General features: G+C 46.0%; 1 protein-coding gene and 1 long non-coding RNA gene across 3 annotated transcripts in view; one reads left to right on the top strand and one right to left on the bottom strand.

Annotated features, from left to right (window-relative positions):
* Positions 1-21129, bottom strand: part of CD99L2 (CD99 molecule like 2) — a 94616-nt gene that overhangs the window by 8600 nt on the left and 64887 nt on the right. For both annotated transcript variants that reach the window (XM_072816232.1, XM_072816233.1), the window contains exons 3-5: positions 10858-10926; positions 10647-10730; positions 8642-8701 (exon numbers count right to left, since the gene is read on the bottom strand). In XM_072816232.1, coding sequence (XP_072672333.1) covers positions 8642-8701; positions 10647-10730; positions 10858-10926 — 213 coding nt within the window. The remainder of the gene's footprint in view (positions 1-8641; positions 8702-10646; positions 10731-10857; positions 10927-21129) is intronic.
* Positions 996-3502, top strand: LOC140627707 (uncharacterized). Its single transcript, XR_012026337.1, has 2 exons — positions 996-1430; positions 2294-3502. It is a non-coding gene; the product is annotated as an uncharacterized lncRNA (long non-coding RNA).

Below are 21129 nucleotides of genomic sequence, written 5' to 3'. Positions count from 1 at the left end.
TATCGTGGCACTGTGTGGAGCGGTAAATAGCCAGAGGGAAAAACCTCTCAAAATAGGTACTGGCTAAATAAATTACGGTGTAACATCATGCAGTCCATTCAACACAATATTTTAGGGTCCTCTTTAATGACCGAGAAAGATAAGCAGGGCTTTTACTGAATAACAACTGTTTTTTTTTTAAAAGTAACAGGGTCCCATTTTTATGAAAATAACCCAGTATTTACAAAGGTACATGATGTCTAGAAAAAGTCCTGCAAGCAGATACTCTAAAGTATTACTGGTGACTCTCCGTAGATGGGGAAGCAAAAAAGCAGTATTTTCATATAATGCGTAAGAAATGTTTAAAATATACAAGCCCCTATTTCCCCACTAGTAGGGGGACAGCTCAGAGGAGCTGGTCCACGGGTCACAGGCAGGCCCTTCGTCTTCAAGGATGCTGTGTTTGTATCCCCACGTGCCTTCTGAGCTCACAAGTATACCCCGCACTTACATACCGAAGAGACTAGGGCTGGCCTCTCTTGTTCTAGAAACTCCCGTACAGCACATGTCACGCTGCAATTTGCTTTGAGGACAGAGACCTATACATCTGGAAGGCTGTACCACACAGCTCGAGGGACCCTTGCATCTGGTGACAGCCACAGCTGGAAGAAGTCCTACAGTTCTAGTGGGCTCTGTACCCACAGGGGGCGCTAGGACAGGGGGCATCGCCGCAGGGAGGAGGTCCCAGATCCACCTGTCCTTAACAGAAGTGCCAGATCTACAGGGTCCTCAAATGCAAAAGGCAACAAAGCACACGCATGCGCACACACACACGCTAGCCTTTAGTCCGCCACGGCCCCGATCCTGGGAGGCAGGGATGCAAGGCACGTACCTGCCCTTCTCTGACAACAGCACAACCCCGGGCGCACGGTGAGCGCCTGACACGTCCGATTTGCCAAGGGCGCGGAGAGTCTCGTAACAGTGGGGGAGATTCTATCTAGAACTGCTGGGGGGGGGTGGCAGGGGGGTGTTCAAGGGTTTCAGGACTTGTGTTAAGTATTTTAGAATTTTAGACCTCCAACAGCCCCCGGTAGGACTTGACAATGTTTTAAAGATTCTTTTTTTTTTTCATTACAGGAGAACAGGCAGCAGAAATGCAAAACAACAAATCGATTAAGAAGTCAAAAATCCACAGAGAAGGAAGAACGCCTGCTTCAAATGACCCGTGGATACAAAGTCAAATCAAACTCAAAGAACCATCTGGAACACGTGTGGCTGCCTCGGCTAACCAGTGGGGATGCCATTCCTCACTGTTCTGGAAAGTCTCGAAGGCTCCTCCACCCCCACCTGCGAGATGAGAGCGCTCACCCTTTAGCCAGAGCACCGCACAGCTCCAACCCTCGATGATCTCTGAGGAGAGCCCTCCCAGGATGGGAAGACGGTGGTCCTGGGTAAGCGCATGCACTAGCTGGTGGCCTATCCCTTTAGGCGCCCTCCGTGACCCCCTGTCCCCTCCCATCCCCAGGGGGTTTCCTTGGGTCAACTTATCAAGGGGTTCTAGGCAGCACGCCAGTGGGGGTGATCCCGTGGGGCTGGTCCAGATCCCTTACCAAGGAAGACCACACACGAGGAGCCAGAAGCAAGATCAGGCAAAGCGTCTGCTCCACAAAGAGGCTAGACAGGTGCCCCGTCAGGTGGGGGCCACGTGGAAGCTTCCAGTGTGTCCTCTCCCCTCTCATGAAATCCGCTTGGAGCTCACCTGGGCGAAAGCTGGCTTTACAGAGCAGATCACAGAGCGCACCACTTCCAAGAGTGAGCTTTCCCAGCCAGAGGGCCCTTCGGGGTCCAGGAGAAAGCAACTCGGGCCACGACCCCATCACCAATGTGGCCCAGGGGGTCGTCAGCAGAGCCAATCACATGTGTCACTCTTCCCTTCGGGGGGAGGCATGTATGATACGGTCTGCTCCACTTTAGCCCCCCCCCCATTTCAGCAAACACTGGGGATACACAAGAAAAAAGGCGCCTGCTTATGGGAAGCCAAAGCTGGGGGTAATGAACCCACAGGATTTGGTACAAGAGGCGCCGTCCCCGTCCCCGCCGGTGGAGAGGTTCTAGGAGGATAAGGAGAGCAGGACGCGGCTGGTGCACCCCAGGGCCACCCCGGGCCGGGCTGAAGAGGGCCACAGAGCGGACGAGCCTCCAGAGCAGAGGTGCCCTTTGAGGCATCTCTTAAGGGATGGGGAGCTCAGCCCTCTCTGGAAAATGAGGCGGAATTCAGCTGGTGGAAGAATGGCATTTTCTTTTTTTTTTTAAGATTTTATTTATTTATGAAAAACACAGAGAGGAGAGAGAGAGAGGCGGAGACACAGGCAGAGGGAGAAGCAGGCTCCACGCAGGGAGCCCGACGTGGGACTCGATCCTGGGTCTCCAGGATCACGCCCTGGGCCAAAGGTGGCGCTAAACCGCTGGGCCACCTGGGCTGCCCAAGAACGGCATTTTCGATAGAGAAGCAGCCGGAAAGCCACAGATGGCGGATGAAAGGAACCTGGGGACCCGTCGGCAGGCCACGGGGCTTGACATTATCCTGGAGGCAGTGGGGAGCCATTACAGAGGCTTGTTTTTTGGGCTGCTTTAAACATGTTTTCCCTCTATTTAATTAAAAATTGGGGGGCGCCTGATGACTCAGTGGTTGAGCATCTGCCTTCTGCTCCAGTGATGATCTCAGGGTCCTGGGATCGAGTCCCGCGTCGGCTCCCCACAAGGAGCCTGCTTCTCCCTCTGCCTGTGTCTCTGCCTCTCTCTCTGTGTCTCTCAGAAATATATACATACCTATTTTTTTTAATTTTTCAAACATACTAAAAAGTTGGAAACATCCTACAGTGAACACTCCTATCCACCACCTAAATCCTATAGCGTTTGGCATTCTGTGCTTTATCACATGTCCATCTGTCCATCTGTCTCTCCATCCACTCATGTCTCCCTTATCTCTATGCTGCACTTCAATCGCAGACATCCATACTCACCACCCCTAAATGTCTTATGACCTAGGGCTACACATTTGCTTACGATGCCCTTAACGAAAAATGTACATATGGTAAAAATACACAAATCTGAGGTGTACCACTTGATACGTTTTGGCAGATGCACACACCTGTGGACCTCCACCAAAATATACAATGACACCATCACCCCAGAAAGTTCTCTCGTGTCCCTGGCCCAATCAATCCCTGTCCACATCCCAACCCTGGCAGCGACGGACCTCATATATATATGAGATCAGCTGTATAAGTATTAGAATTTCATATGATTGGGCTCATATAGTATGTGCTCTCTTTTCACTGACTTCTTTCACTCAGCATAATGTTTTTGACATTTACCCATGTTTTTATCTCAGTAATTCGTTCTGTCATATGAATATATAAATATATCACAATTTGTCTATCCATTCTGCTGCTGGTACTTGGGCTGTTCCCAGTTTTCTTGTTTTTGTTTTGCTCTTATAAATAAAGCTGCTCTGAATATTCTTTGTGAGTCTTTTTTGGACAGAAGCTCTCATTTCTCTGGAATAGGAGTGAGACTGCTGAGTCACTGGGTAGGTCTACAGTTGGTATTTTAAGCAGCTTTCCATTCCCACCAACAATGTAGGAGAGTTTCACCTCGCCTACATCTGCACCGACATTTGGTATTGTCAGTCTTTCTAATCTTAGCCATCCTGGTGGGTGTGTTGTGGTAGCTCATTGTGGATTTAATTTGCATTTCTCCAATGAATAATGGTTTTGAGCATCTTCATGTAGCTTCCTCCTATATAAAGTGTCTGTTCAGATCTTATGCTCGTTTGTGAACTGGGCTGTTTTGTCTCTTCGTTCTTACACAGTAGTTTTAAAACAGAGGACCGAGGAAATCGGTTCCACATTCCTGGTGGTTCTGACAGCTGTGCGGAGGATGAATGGGCACCAGGAGACCAGTTCCAAGGTCAAGGTAACAACCCACGGGGAGGGGATGTGAGCCTGGGCTTGAGGGAAAACAAAGAATATTTCAAGTTCAAACGATACTAGAGGAGAGGACTTCTGGCCTGATGGAGTGAGGAGGTCAACAAATCCTCTCCTCAAAAAGCAGCTAGGCAATTGAAGGCGATGAACACATTTAGTTCCAGTGAGAGGAGCTGGAGTCTGTGGCCTCTCCACCCGGAGTGGCTCTCATTCCCCCTGCCCCCACGGTCTTCCAGCAGCCAGTTTGACTGCGGAGGGGCAGATAGGCCACAAAGCCAACAACTGCCCTGCAGTTGCCAGAGGGACCCATGTGACTTGGAACGCTGTCAGCTAAATGTGGCAATCTCAGTGGCAAGTAAACAGGGAGAGTCAGTAGCTCCTTCAGCCCGAGCAAACCAGCAGTCAGCTAGCCAGGGATTTAATAAGGAGGTGGGGAGGTTGGGAAGGTGAGCTAACCACAGGCAGCTTAATAAACCCCCTGTGTAGCCTTGCTTGCCCTGAAGCCGAGCACATGCCCAGCAGAGACAGTCCGGTATTGGCTGAAGGCCAGCCACAGAGATCAATGGAGCAGACTGAGTCTAGAAACAAAACCTTACACTTATGGTCAAGTGGTTTCCACCAAGGGAGCCAAGACACTCCAGTGAGGCAAGGATACTCTTACCAGCAAATGGTGCCGCAACTGGACATCCACATGCCGAAAACTACAGTTGGACCCCAACCTCACGCCATATACAGATTATCTCAAAATGGAAGACCAAAGACCTAAACGTACAAGCTGAAACTATAATTTCTGGGAGATGTAGGAAAAAAATCTCCACGAACATGATTATTCTTAAACATCAAACCATGATTCATTCATAAGCAAAAAAATTGATAAACTGATCTTTATATAGAAATTAATGTTCAATGAGAGACTCCTAACTCTGGGAAACGAACAAGGGGTGGTGGAAAGGGAGGTGGGCGGGGGTGGGGGTGACTGGGTGACGGGCACTGAGGGGGGCACTTGATGGGATGAGCACTGGGTGTTATGCTATATGTTGGCAAATTGAACTTCAATAAAAAAAAGAAATTAATGTTCAAACAACACTATTAATAAAAGTAAAAGACAGTCACAGGCTGGGAGAAAATATTTTTAGAATCATATACCTGATAAAGGACCTGTACCCAGATTATAAAAGGAACTCGTCAAAGCAAAAAAAAATTTTTTAAATGAGCAGAAACTCTGAACAGACTTCACCAAAGAATATAAAATAAGAATATAAAAAGACGTTTGACACCACTTCTCATTAGAGAAATACAAGTGAAAAAACAATGAGATACCCCTACCTACCTATTAAAATGATCCAAATCCAAAAGAGTGGACAATTTCAATTGCTGATGAGGATGTGGAGCGACAGGAACTTTCGTTCATTGTTCACGGGAAGGCAAAATGGTGCCACCACTTTAGAAGCCAGTTGCGCACTTTATCGCCAAGTTAAACATACTTAGCATATGACCCAGCAATCACACACACAGTTCCAAGTGAACTGAAAACTTATATCCACAGAAAAACCTGTAAGTAAGTGTCCAGGGACCCCTGGGTGGCTCAGTGGTTGAGCGTCTGCCTTTGGCCTAGGGTGTGATCCCGGGATCTGGGATCAAGTCCCACATCGGGCTCCCGGCAGGGAGCCTGCTTCTCCCTCTTCCTGTGTCTCTGCCCCTCTCTGTCTCTCATGAATAAATAAATAAAATCATACAAAAAATAATAGTAAGTGTCCAAAAACGTTTATAGCAGCCTTATGCATAATCATCGAAAACTGGATACAACCAAGAGGGCCTTCAACAGGCAAAGAGCAAACCAAAAGTGCTCCAGCCAGACAACGGAATTGTATTCAATGCTAAAAAGAAATACTCTCAAGCCATGAAAATACATGGAAGAACCTTCAATGCATATTGCTAAGTGAAAGAAATCCATCTGCAAAGGCTACACGCTTCATGATTCCAATTACAGAACATTCTAGAAAAGGCAAAAGTCTGCAGGAGGTAAAAAGATTTAGTGGTTGCATGGACAGAACACCAATTAGGGGCAAGGAAGGCAAAGTGGCTGAGCACCAGAGGGATGTAGAGAAGAACGTTTATGGTGGTAGGACAGTTGTGTACGGCACTTGGGGGCTGGACACATGACTATATGCATTTGGAAAATCCCACACTACAGTCGGAGGGTTGAGTATGGACTCAGGTTTAGGTTAGTATAAATGCTGATGAACAGATACAGAATTATGGAGGCACGTGGATACCTGGTTTCGTATACATCCATATACTAATGGCCTCCACCCACTTAAAGGGTATAGAAGTAGTGACATCCCACTAAGTGATGAACACACTCGACCCTCAGATCTTTGTTTCTAACATCAACCCCTTCTGGCGAGGAAGAGAACGGTGTACTGAACGGGACACCCAAGGAAACATTCACAAACATTCCCAGCAGGCAACGGCGTTTAGGAAGGAGTGAATGGGGGACAGTGGGAGGGTGCCGGGGGAGCTGGGAGGAAAGGCTGTGAAGTGGCAGGTGGCTGGACACCCAAAGGAGACGAGGAGGAGATGAAACAGATGGACCTCAAGTTCCTCAGTGAGAGTGCTAGGGCATGGTGGTGGCTGGCGGGGCCCATTAACAAGAGACTGTCACTGTCACCCACCCTACTGGCCTCCTGCAAGGACAGTAGAAATATTTTCTTGAGCAAAAAACAAAAAAAACATATATAACAGATAACATAGCATTTCAAACACAAAGTCCAAAATTATAGTTGAGCCTCATCCATGTGCCTAAGGCCCAAAGTTGGAAACTACATCGACAAGGATCGGGTTTTATGCTGAAGACCATCGTGTATTGAAATGTGATGTTTTATCATCTTCACTCATGGCATGAGCATGTCTGCAGAGAGGGGAATGTCTGAGAATTTCATCGTGTGCTCATCCAGACCACATTTCAGGCTCACACTCATATTTTGTGCCGGGACCCCCTTTATTTTCGCTTATAATGACAGAGAGTATAACTTAAAGCTAACAATTGATTATTCTTTATAAGAGAAGTTCAAGTGTGAGCCTAATTAAAGAATTTCCCAGCGCTTTTTTCCTTGCTAAAACATGTACTGTTAATAAGGAAGCCCCCGACGTGCCATTCAGACTTCCATCCATGCACGCTCCCGCACGCTACCGCCGCCCGCATCTCACCATCTGGAAATACCATTTGTCACCCAGGAGTAATTGGCCAATTTGCTGGGTTTGCCCTTTAAATCTTCCATGTTCTCCTGACACCTGTGAATTTCATTTAGTGGCTTTTAGAACTCTGTACTCAAGAAGACGTCGTCTGGAAAGGTGTCTTGAAGGACAGATGTGACTGCGGGCTCCTTTAATCGGATGGGAACACTGTTCCTCAGGAAAGGCACATGGGCTGTGCAAGAAGGCAGCAGATGCTAACGCCACAGCCAGGACGACGGGGAGGGTGGCAAGGTTACAAGCAGACACACTCCTACCTAACTCGTTCACGCGTGACCACAGCAAGTCACCACCACAACCTGCCACCACAACAGGCTGCCATCACGACAGTCGCAACCATAACAACCTAGAGTCATAACTACAAGTTACAACCACAACATACCATCAAAACAGGCAACCACCACATGTAACGATCACAAAGTCCAATCAAAACTTCTTTTGCCACATCAAAGCTGGCTGCTTCTCTCGAGGGTAGGTTGGATCTGGATGAGTATAAGAATAAAAGCTTTAAGTCCTTGGTGGTTTGGGTGGGGGAGGCCATGACTAAGAAAGGCTAGCAGGAGGGGGTTTCCTTGTGGTGATTGAAGAGTTCAGTGTTCTGCATCCTGAGTGATCACGGTTGCTGAGATCTACACGTGACACAATTTCACAGACCCACGTGTGCATGCATGCACACACACGACAACATGCAAAAGCTGACGCAATCTGAATCAGGGCTGTATGTGACTTCATAACAGTTTGGACCAATGGCAGCTTCCTGGCTTTGACACCAAACGACACTTCCGTAAGGTCAGCGAGAACCTTCAGGGGACACTGGGTGAAGAGTACACACAAATTCTCCTGAACGATTTTTATAACTTCTTATGAGTTTTAGACTAATTTTTTTAAAAAGATTTTTAAGTAATCTCTACTCCCAAGGTGGGGCTCAAACTCACAACTCTGAGGTCAAGAGTCACACGCTCTACAGACTGAGCCAGCCAGGTGCCCTGAGTTTTAAACGATTTTAAACTAAAAAGATATTTTGAAAGATATCGGGCTCACTATGGGTCTCCTAAGAAAATGCTTGTCATGACGATCTTTGCTCTGCCCAAGTCGAGGGGGCAGGAGTTGTTCGCAGTCACGCGTGCTGCCCAGGCACTTGGCTCTGGCTCGGGATGGAGACCTCAATCAAGCAGCACCTGGCCTTCGGAGCACTGGGAGGAACGTGTGGCTTTTCCAAATTGGCTTCTAAATCCCCACTTTGAGCTGCACAGCCCACAGGATTCCAAGTGAGCCTTCCAAGCTGTAAGCAGGATGTCTGGAAACAACCTCTTGCACCCCAGAGGCTGAGTAAGAACGGCTCAATCAATCTGGTTGCCATGTAATCACGTTTGTAATGAGATTAAGGTGTTTACACAAATCAATGCTCCTAATTTTACCTTTGTCAGGTTTGTATTCACCACCACCTAATATGTCTTCAAGATCCTTGTCTGAGAAACCTGGAGAAAACAAATATACATGTCAATACCAAAATGCACTTTTCAGGCCATAATCTTGTGTTAATGTGGCCCAACGTCCCCAGAAACTGCCTGCCAGCGAGGCGCCTCCTGATGACTACAGAAGGCAAAATTCTAACAGGGCCCTAGAACTCCCTCCCACTAGAGCACCTTGTAGAAGATTCCATCACGCAGCGCGTGACTGGGACCTCGAACAAGGTGGCCACCCCTGCTGCGGTTCAGTTATATTAAGTGCCAAGGTGAAGAGATTCTGCGGATGTAATTTGGATCCCAAGTCAGTCTGCCTTTGCCTGAATCAAAAAGGAGATTATCCTGGGTAGGCCTGACTCAAGCAGGCAAGCAGGCTGAGGTCTCCCTGAGCTCAGATTCGAGAAGCAGGTTAGTCTTCCTCCTCCGGCTCTCCCCCAGCCCTGTCTCTCTCTTACTGGCCTTGAAAAAGCAAGTGGCCATCAGCTCTGTGACTGGAAGGAAAGGGACCCCGCCAGCCAGCCCACGGACTTGGAAGAGAACGCAAGCTCAGAGACCAAGGCTGGCTGACATCCCCAAGAACAGACAACTTGGCTTAGCTGTTCCTGACCTCCTCGCTCAGCAAAGGAACCTGTGAGTTAATGAATGGGCACTGTCGTAACTCGCCGAGCTTGGGATCATTTGTTAGGCGGCAACAGGAAAGTGATACAGGGAAAGGAAAACATCGGATTCTGGCTTAAGCACAGAGGACTCGACTTTCCCGTTCCGTGTGGGCACATGCCAAGTAGGCGGAAAGCGTTTCTGAGTCAACTGCCCTATGCTAGAGCGCCCTTGAGTGCCTGCTTCAGTTCTGGGCTGCATCAGCTGCTTTGCGCCACGGAAGACTACTTTTCCTAGAAAGAATGATGGATGGTCAAGCTAGCGTTAGGGCGGCTTGAATATTTGGCAGGCATTTTCTTGAAAATGAATGAAATGAGGCCGTCACTTCGAAGGAAACCATTGGCCAGATCTGTTGACAATGGTAAGATTTCAAACAAAACTTGGAATTTTGAAAGAATCTACATCCACCACTGTGAGCTTGGCAGCCTTCCAATGCTTGAGGACTTTATCTTAGGAGATGGGGGCGTGACATTAACAGACGTGAATTTGGGGTGCTGTGTAATAAAACGTGGCATGATTTGGAAGTTCAAAAGACCTCAGGACACCAATATTTCCAAATGACCAATGCACAGAATATATAAATTTGTGAAAGGGTAAAAGCTGCATTGCAAGTCCAAGAGCATCCTGAGGATTAAATGGAATCAAGTATGAAAAGTTCACTGATACGGCTTCACAGTCCACACTGCACTGAGACAGCAGGACACCGCCGCCACTGGTCCTGTTTGGGGGTCTTAATAAAGAAGAATATCTACAATGATCTAAAAAGTCCATTAAAATATTCCTCCCTTTTTCAACTGCATATATATCGCCTGATTTCCTTCATACTCTTCAGCCATAACACCACATTACAACCGAATCCAGAAATGGAGTGAGTCGAGCTCTTCTGCTTAGATGTTATAGAAATGTGCAGAAGAGATACAACGATGCCACTTTTCTCACTACATTTTGTTCTCATATTGCCAGACAGTTATTTTTCTCCCAAAAACACACTACTTCTGTTAACATGTATGGGTTTTTGTTCATTTTAAATGAATAAGCACTTTTTTTTTTTAAGTTTTCAGTTCAAAGATGATACTGGTAGATATGATCCACGGAAACAAAATCCTTTGAAATCCCCAGTGATTTGGGGAGGCCGGAGACCCAAAATGTTTGTGAACTACTACAGAGGGTTCTCCTATGCCTTGACATGCTCCTGGCTCTGCCGGGCCTGGGGGGCTCTTCGGGCTGTTGTAGTCAACGAGCCACAGTGTGGCCAGGGAGCCACAGCGCTGGCCGGTGCCCTCAATCAGCTCTCACTGACCTCCTCCTCCTGGGCTCGGTTTCCTGCGACCATCGTCTCGATCATTTCGGTCATCCAAGGCATCAGCCAAGTCGAAATCGTCATCTGCAGTGGGCCCCAAAACATACAAGACAAAATGAATTTGCTAAGGTCCAGGTAGCTCTGTGGACATCTGCCCCAAAGAGAGCTCCCCCTATCTTTCTCTATAGCCCTCCTTAGGTGGCAGCATTACCTGCAGGCTTTGCGGGTGCTCTGGTTGTTGCTGGCCTCTTGGTTGTGGTGGTGCCATGGTCCCATCTTGCTAAAGTAGGGAAGGGGGACAACATAGGAACACATTTAGTAACAAAACACAGCAGCCACTTCATGGCTCAGGTGCATCACAGCATGAACATGGGACCCTTGTCTTAGTCCTCGAGACCCCTCTAAGGCCTCTGACAACCCCTTGGAGGATGACAGAGAAATGCAGAAGGTTGGAAGGAGATGAGTTCCGCACACTTTTCTTCAGAGGATTGGTGGTATGGCAGACATGGTCCCACAGTTGACCTGGAGATTCATGGAACTGGGTGTTCAGCCTAGACCTGCTGGACCGTGGATCCAGGGGGATCCAGAGCTTGAGCATGACCCTCAGGAGCTTTGGGCCTTGGTTTCCACCACTATCAACCCGGCACCATAACCACGAACCATGCTGCCCAGGGATGGACTGAGTTCACGTTCCCAGTAGAGGACAGCAGCATCTTATAAACAGAAAGTAGTATAATATCAAGAAAATATTTTATGTAAGTGTGGTTGTTACTACTGTATTAGGTTTTCTAGCTCAACCAGACTCCTCTAAAAATATGGGACTTCTTTCAAAACAATTACATGGCATGCATCAGTTTTCCAATAGTTTCTTTTCTTGAGCTTCAAGAATGTGCCATAAATTATAGCTGGAGGTAGCAGAGGGAAAGGGAATATAAGGGAGAAGAAAGGCAAAGACAATGCTGTACAGCAAGCATTGCTATACAGCGATGTAAACAGCAAGCATTCAGAAAAGAAACAGCAGTATTTGCAGGAACAAAACCTCAGTGAGTTTTACAGATCAATAATGTAATCCTCAAATGGCCCAGGTAATTTACAACACATCACCTGTCTTTTCTGGATAAGGCCTTGGGGTTGTTTGTGGATCAAAGAAATGTAAGTCTGAATCTTCTGGAAAGAATATAAAGAACACAGTAAGACATGACCTGACATTTCTAGTTATGTCTAAAGGGAGACGTTACATCATGATAAAGGATCAACCCAGAAAGAACACAGAACCATCCTAACCAGACAACAGTGTCAAAACCCACAGAGAGAAAACTGGTAGAGCTAAAAGGAGAGAGCAACAAATCCACAGCGATAGATGGGACTTCAACGCTCTGCCGTCAGCAACTGAGAGAACTACTAGAATGAAAATCGGCAACAACAGAAAAGAAATGAATGACACAATTAACCAAACAAGACATAACCAGCATAATGGGATGCTCTGCTCAGTCGCAGGAGAATAAGTATTTGTTTAAGCAGGCAGGGAACATTCCCCAACAGAGATTATGTCCTGGACCAGAAAGCCAACCTCAACAAATTTGAAATTATTGAAATGTGAGACAGGACTCCATCAAAAATCTAGAGGAAAACACAGACCTCTTCAAGCTCAGCCAAAGCCACTTCTTGCTAGACACTTCTCCAGAGGCAAGGGCAACACACTCCCAAGAACTGAAAGCAGGGACTCAAACAGGTACTTGCATCCCAGTGTTCATAGCAGCACTCTCCACAATCGCCAAAAGGTAGAAACAACCCAAACGTCCATCACTAGATAAGCAAAATGTGGTACATGTACAATGGAATACCGTGCAGCCATATAAAGGAATTAAATTCTGATTTATGCTACGACATGGATGAACTTTGCAGATATTATGCTAAGTGAAAGAAGCCAGATTCAAAGAGACAAATATTGTAGGATTCCACTTATATGAGGTTTGGGATGATGAGAAAATTCTGGAAATGAATAGCAATGATGGTTGTGCAACACTGGGAATATACTTAATGTCAAGGATTTTAAAATGGTTATGTTCTACTATGAATGTTTACCACAATAAAAGGTATTCAATCTAGATGAAATATGCAATCTGAATATTCCTATAACCATGAACAACTTTTAATGTAAAAGCTCCCCCCCCCCAAAAAAAAAGAAACCTCCAGGCTTTGATGGTTTCACTGGTGAATTCTACCAAACATTTAAAAAAGAATTCATACCAATTTTACATAATCTCTTCCAGAAAATAGGAGGGCTATTTCCCAACTTGTTTTATGAGGCCAATATTAACCTGGTAACAGAAAAAGACCATATGAAAAATAACTATAGATCAATTTCTCTTGCTAACTATTACATAAAATCCTCAACAAAATATTAGCAAACTGAATGGAATGCATAAAAAGAATTATATACCAGGGACGAATGGGACTTATTCTAGTTATGGGAGGCTGGATCAACATCTGAATAACTATATAACCCACCATATCAGCAAGCTAAGGAAGAAAAACCATAATCATATGGACATGGAAAAATCCAATATTCACTTATGGAAAAAAATCAGTAAATTAGGAATAGAGGAGCACTACTTCAACTTCATAAAGAGCATCAAGAAAATACCCATAGCTATCATCAGACTTAATGGTGAAAAAATGAATCCTTTCTCCCTAAGATCAGGAACAGGGCACGGTCACTGATATAATTGTAGTACTAGAAGTTCCAACATTGTGACAAAAAATTAAAGACATACAGAGTGCAAAGAAAGAAATAAACTTAACCCTATTTGCGGAGGCCATGATCATCTACATAGAAATTCCAAGGAATCTATAAAAAAAATTCCTAGAACCAGTGAGTGAGTTTCCTAGAACCAGTAATTTCAGCAGGGTCCCAGGATATAGGATTAACAGTATCAAAACCAATCATATATACTAGCAATAAACATATGGATTCTGAAAAAACACATTACCATTTACAATTGTGCCAAAGACAATTATATATTTAAGTGTACACTTAAAAACTAGGTACAGGACCTGCATGCTGAAAGTTACAAGATAATGAGAAAAATCAAGGAAGACCTATATAAATAGAGACACATACTGTGTTCGTGGATCGGAAGACAGAGTTAAAGATGTCAACTCTCCCCAAATTGATATGTATGTTCGACACAAGTCCTACCAAAACCCCAGCCAGTTCCCTGACAAACTTAGAATATTTGTATGGAAAGGCACAGCCCCAGAGTAGGTAAAACAATCTTGGCAAGGAATAAAGTGGGAAGAATCACTCTACCCAGTAATAAGGCCACTGTGACTATAAAGTAAATCAAGACATCAGCAAAGGGGCAGACACACAGATCAATGTAGCCAAATGAAGAACCCAAAAAGAACTGCCCACATAAGCTCAAGAGATTTTCATAAAGGTGCAAAGGCAAGATGGAGGAAGGATGGTCTTTTCCTCAAATGATGAACATTCGCCTATCTTAACAAATGATGTCCATCTGAGGAGCCATAGGCCAGCCACAGGCAAAAATAATGAACCTCAACCTCAGCTTCATGTCTTATCCAAAAAATGAGATTGAAACAGACGACTTTGTTTTAAATGTCCAGTGTAAATCTACAAAACTTACAGAAAACAGAAGAAAATCCTCGGGACTGAGGGCTTGATGAAAAGTGCATAGACTAGCTAGCAAAGCTGTGATCCATAAAAGAAAAAAAAAAAAGACAAACCAGACCTCATCAAAATTACATTTCCTTTTGTGAAAGACCGTGTTAAGAAGATGAAAGACAAGCTTACAAAGCAGGAGAAAATCCTTACGAAACACATATACGACTAAGGACTGTGTCCAGAACACATGGAGAGCTCTTAAAATTCAGAGTAAAAAATAAACAATCCAATTAGAAAATGGGCAAAAGACATGAAGAGACATCTCACTGAAAAGTTTAGACAGATGGCCAATAAGTACATACAATTAGGAAAATGCAAATTGAAATCACAATGAGATATCGCCACATACCTATCAGAATGACTATACCGAGTACCGACAAGGATGTGGAGAAACTGGATCACTCATATACTGCTGGTGGGAACGTGAAATGGTGCAACCACTCTGGGAAATGTGTTGGCAACATTCTCTAAAAACTAAACCTACAATGATCACATGACCAAGCAATTACACTCCTGGGCATTTACCCCGGAGAATGGAAAACTCATGTTCATACAAAAACCTGTATATAAATGTTTAAAGCCCAAAACCGGAAACAACCCAGATGATCTTCATAAATAAACTGCGGTGTATCTACATCAGGGAATATTATTTGGCAAGGCAAAGCAACAAATTATTGATACTTGCAATGACTTGGCTAGAATCATACTGAGTGGAAAAGAAAACCCGTTTCCAAGCATTACATATTATAGGATCCCATTCACACAACATTTTCTAAATTCTACATATGGACTGTCATGGTGGATACACAAACCTACCCAGATGACAAAACCACACAGAAGTGAAAACACACACCTACGCGTGAGTAGAAGTTTAACCAGGAAAATCTGAATACAATCACTAGAGGTTTATATCAATATCCATGTCCGGCTGATGACATTAGGCTGTATTTTGCAGGGTGTTACCCATTGGGGGAAGTGGATACAGGGTACATGCAATTTCTCTGTAGTATTTCTTATGCCTTCACAAGTTCGCAATTACCTCAAAAAATTAGTCAGTTAAAATAACAAAGATTTGAGCATCAAGGTCAATTTTGATACCAAAAAAAAAAAAAAAGGATCTGACATATAAATGGCTGGTCTTCAGGGTCCCAGGAATGTCTACGAAGGAGCAAAGCATGCAGAAGAAGGGCAGTAAGTGGGATCCCTGGGTGGTGCAGCGGTTTGGCGCCTGCCTTTGGCCAAAGGCACAATCCTGGAGACCCGGGATCGAATCCCACATCGGGCTCCCGGTGCATGGAGCCTGCTTCTCCCTCTGCCTATGTCTCTACCTCTCTCTCTCTCTCTCTCTGTGACTATCATAAATAAATAAAAACTAAAAAAAAATTAAAATGTAAACCTTTAAAAAAAAAAAAAAAAGAAGGGCAGTAAGTCAGAACACCTAGGAATGAGGTGGTGTACACAAAGTTTCCAGACAACTAAAGCTGAGCCTTTCCTGGTCCCAGTGGCTTGTGGCACACTGACAATCTTACAGAGAAGACATCTTTACAGGACAAATAACACGGTTCTCAGTCTCTTTGAGATGAGGATATAAAATGCAACTTTTCTAGAAGGCCTGGGATCACTATTTTGCTGTTCTTACACTGTGTTTTACCTCTGAAAGACCAGAGTCCCATTTTCGTCCTTCTAGATTATCAGATCTAAGCCTCCATGGGCTAGGCCAACTGCCAAGCAGGCCAGTCATCACTATAAGCCAAACCCTGAAGTTTTGGTTTTGAGGTCCTGTGATAGCTCTTTGGGGCAGGTTGGCCTGCCAATCAGTAGAGGCCTTTGCCAGGGCTTTTTTTTGGGGGGGGGGGCAGGGTGCCCCACCTGATGCTAAACTCCCCTTTGAGGTCATCATTACCTTCCCTGTGCAAACACTTGTAATGGCAGCACACTGGGGAGAAAAAGCCCTGGAGAAAAAGTGTGGACCCGGGGCTCCAGTCCCGTCGCCCTGCTAGCCGGCAGCAGAACCTTGGACAAGTCCTTCTCATCTGAACAACGAGGGGAGCACATGATCACAAAGGCTTTTCCTGGCTCTGCCACCTAGAGTTCTTCCTCGTGTAAAGATGGCTTTAATTTTTTTAAAGTTTATTATAAAGGTAATATATGCTCAACATGAAAATAATCTAATGGTGTAGAATTGAAAGAAATTTAAATACTAGAGTCAGCCTCAAATCTATCCTCCGAAGTGACTATTCTGAATCTTTTCAGATATGCGCACACGCCTGTGCACCTGCGTGCGCGCGTGGATGCACGTATCCAATGGAAGCGGATTCATACTACATAAATTCGGTTGCATGACTTGACTTTTTTTTTTTTCATGTCGGTTCCAGAGATCTATCTCATTTTCATATCGGCTGTAGAGTACAGATGCTTAGAACCGTATTCCACTGCAGGGCTCCAGCGTTTCATTCGGGGCTGCTCTAAAACACAAGATAGCTGCACAGGTGCAGAAGCATACCTGGAGGGAGAATGCTCTGAAATAGAACTGCTCAAAGAGTTTATCAAATCGCCCTCCTGAAAGGTGGGCCTAATTTATGGGACTGCCTGCAGGAGTCAAATTCTGAAGGCGGAGCTTCCTACAACAGAAGACACCTACAGGGACTGTCGTGCTTGCCCCAGCTCCGCAAATACGCGCTCACCAGCCGCTCAGAGTGAAGCACTCAGTGAGTTCAGGGGGAACAAGCTGATGCCACATAAACAGCTCTTGGACAGGACTTCTCCAAAAGTGTTCCACGAGTCCCTGGGGGTGGTCCTATTTTCACAGTCCTCCTCAGATGTCCTTTGCCCTTTCTCCAGTTTTGATCTGCACAGTAGGTGCAGAAGCAATGGCGTGTAAATGAACCAGGGCAGGAGCACCAACAGTATGAGAAGGCCTGAGACTCCTGCCCTTACAGGAGCAGTGGCAAGAGAATACCCGTTTTACTTAATGTCTGAGACGGTGGACAGAACCCTAAGACAGCTGGGTGGACCCCGGGGTACACAGCCTGCATGACCCCAGCCCCTGGAGTGGGGCTGGAACCATGCCCTTTCTGAGATCAGGTTATGACATATGGCAGAGGGAAGGGGTTTCTGCAGATATGATTGGGATGCCCATCAGGAGGAATGGACTACTCAAAAGGGAGAATATTCTGGGTCATATCAGGTGCTAGGCCCTTGAAAAGAGGGTCGACTTGCATTTACTTGCAGACCCTGAGGGGGTGGCAACAAGTTCCATAGCTGCATAGAAATTAAGTCTGCCAACAACACCGAGCCTGTGACTAGGTTACCTCACATGGGAGAAAGGGGGCTGTGCCGATGTGATGACGCTAAGGGCCTTGAGATGAAAAGATTATCCCGGATTATCTAAGCAGACCCAAGGTCACTCCAAGGGGAACAGACAGGCAGGAGAGTCAGGGGAGGAGATGCAATGAGGGAAGCAGGGGCAAGAGTGAGGGAGAAATCTCAAGAGTCTACTTTGCTGGCTTTGAGGACGGAGAAAGAGGCCACTAGCCAAGGAATGCAGGTGGCTGGCCTCCAGAAGCCGACATCTCCCTAGAAGGTTCCTTTCCTCCCAAAGGAACACAGTCCAGCCAGTACTTTCATTTTCACCCAGCGAAACCCAAATCCCATTTCTGGCCTCCAGCCCCACAAGGTGATAAATCTGTGCTGGGCTGTCTGAAGCCAGCACGCTGCTGTCATGACAGCAGCACTAAGAAACTGTGGATTTTGGTACTCAGATTAAGAGACTGCTGTCCTCAATACTCAGACATGGGGAAGGGGCTTTGGAAGGCTGGAAGGATTTTGAGGAGCATGGGAGTAAAAATCTGGACTGCCTTGAACAGACTGTTAGCAGGAATACGGATGTTAACAACTTGGGCCAGCTAACAAGGGTTCAGGGAGAAGTCAAGGGTGCGGCAGAGAAAACCTATGGCATGCTCGAGACTCCTGAAATCATCACGACGTGGGTTCAGAGAAATATGGATGGTAACAGCTTTGCCAGCAAGGTCGTGGACGGAAGTGAGAGGCATGCTACTGGACGTTCCAGGAAAGAAGGTCCTTGTTATGTGGCAGAGAACTTGGCCGAGTGATACCTCCTGCAGTTATGTGGAAGGCAGAACTTGTAAATAATAATGAACTAGGATAGGTTAGCTGAGGAGATTAAAAAAAAAAGTGTTAAGGGTTTGGCCTCATTTCTTCCTGCTGCCCAGAGTAAGACGCAAGAGGAAAGACGAGAATGAAGGCAAAGCTCAGAAGCACACAGGAAGCAGCACTTGATGATCTGGGAAAGTCTTATCCTGACCTCACTGCAAAAAGCGCTATAAAATGCACTGCCAAGAGAGCATGCTCTGGAGAGAAAGCCAATGGTGTGGCTGGAAAGCCCTTTGATAGTGCCTTGGAAGGGTCAGAAAGTCGGAGTTTCACTCACACAACAGGCTCTTTGAAAAGACTGTACCTGTGACTCATGGAGCCCCTGAGCCATCCCAGTGGAAAGATCGGAGGAGGAGCCTCTTACTCTGAAGGAGCCATTGCCATGACATCCAAGGGGAAACTCAGAAGGCTCTTGAGAATTCTGTAGTGACAGGAACACTGGCAGCTTAGAAGTATAAGGGACAGAAGGAGAACAAAATGAACGAAGCCTCCCCCGATTCTACAGGCAGAAAGCAGGCCAGCAGCAAACATGTGCTGGTTTTCGTGGACAGGGAAGGATGACTCCGAGGACAGAGCTGCAAGCCGGGAATGTACTCCTGTGACCTACAGCAAATGATCCCCCAGCCTGGAACCGAATGGAGTTTGCCCGGTTGCATTCTGAAATTGCTGCAAACTAGCAAAATTCTTTTGCCTCACGTTTTCTCACTTTTGAAAAAGACTGATGGATTGACTGGTTCATTCATTCATTTATGAGAGAGCAAGACATGGGAGAGAGAGAGTGAAGGGAGGGGCAGAAGGGAGGGAGAGAAAGAGAGAGAGTCCCAAGCAGACTCTATACTGAGTGTGGAGCCTGACGTGGGGCTCGACCTCACGACCCAGAGATCACGACCTGAACCGAAACCAAGAACAAGAGGCTCAATTGGCCGAGCCACCAAGGTGTCCCCATTTTGTCACTTCTGTAAATGGAATATCTATAACTGTTGTCTCATGCCTGTATTTTGGAGATCAAATAACTTGGGTTTAAGATTTTATTTATTTATTCATGAGCGACACAGAGAGAGAGAGGCAGAGACATAGGCAGAGGGAGAAGCAGGCTCCATGCAGGAAGCCTGATGTGGGACTCGATCCCGGGACCCCAGGATCATGCCCTGAGCCAAAGGCAGACACTCAACCCCTGAGCCACCCAGGTGCCCCACAGATAACTTGTTTCCTGAGTGTCACAGGTGTATACATGGAGAAGGACTGCGCCTCAGAATGGTGTATATACCCAGAGCCTTACCTACACCTGATTTAGATAATGCAGGTGACAAGATCTGGGACAGTTGTGCCAATTAAAATTAAGACTTTGGAATCTGAGGTGATGATGTAACAGGTTGAGACTTTTGAAGAAGCTGGGACAGACTGAATGTCTTTTGCATGTGGGAGGGATACGAACATTTGTGAGCCAGAGGGCACAGGTGGGAGAGGCAGTGCTGCCCTCAGCAAAGATGGCAATGTCCTAATTCTCAGAACCTGTGAATACATTACCCTACACAGGGTTTTTATGTGTGGTTTTTAAGTTAAGAATATTGAGATGGGGAAACTATCCTGGACTATCTGGGTGAGCTCAATGTGATCACGAGGGTCCTTGAGAGAAAAAGAATCAAAGAGAAAGATATGAAAATGCTACAGTACACTGCTGGCTCTGAGGATGGAGGGGAAGGACCATGAGCCAAAGAACATAGGCCTCCTGAAGAGGGGGGGAAAAGCAAGGAAACCGACCTTCTCTAGAGCCTCCAGAAGGAACGCAGCTGTGCGGACACCCTGTAAGTTTTAGCTCAGTGAGATCCATTCCAGATTTCTGACCTCTGACTATAAGGTAATACACGTGTGTTGTTTACACAACCAACTTTGGACAATTCATTACAGCAGCAACAAAAAACTACCACAACTTCAAACCTCCCCTGAGACCCTAGCCCCAGCTGATCTCTGGACTGCAGCTTCATAGAAAACACTGAGTGGAGGACCTGGCTAGACAGAAACCAAACTCCTGACCTGGAGGAATAAGAGAATGCACTGAAATTGTTCTAATTCAGTCATTTACGATGATTGACGACGAGGCAATCCAAAATTAATAGGAGGGAGGCAGAAAAAAATACGTTATGAAAGCTCAACCTTGAATCTACAACTTTTCAGCCTTCTGGGTGATGAAACAGGAAGGACTGAAAGATGACACTGGAAAATAAATGCCCTTCCCAGAGCAGCCATATGACCTGCGGGCTTTGCTGGCGTTCTGGTTGTTGCTGGCCTCTTGGCTGTGGTGATGCCATAGTCCCATCTTGATAAATAGGGAAGAGGGACAACATAGGAACACATTTAGTAACAAAACACAGCAGCCACTTCATGGCTCAGGTGTATCACATCATGAACATGGGACCCTTGTCTTAGTCCTCGAGACCCCTCTAAGGCCTCTGACAACCCCTTGGAGGATGACAGAGAAATGCGGAAGGTTGGAAGGAGAGGAGTTCCGCACACTTTTCTTCAGAGGATTGGTGGTACGGCAGACATGGTCCCACAGTCGACCTGGAGATTCATGGAGCTAGGTGTTCAGCCTAGACCTGCTGGACCGTGGATCCAGGGGGA

This window comes from Canis lupus, chromosome X (assembly GCF_048164855.1).
Source record: "Canis lupus baileyi chromosome X, mCanLup2.hap1, whole genome shotgun sequence".
NCBI lineage: Eukaryota > Metazoa > Chordata > Mammalia > Carnivora > Canidae > Canis > Canis lupus.
The sequence above is the reverse complement of the archived record's forward strand: the minus strand, read 5'-3'. Positions and strand labels throughout refer to the sequence as shown.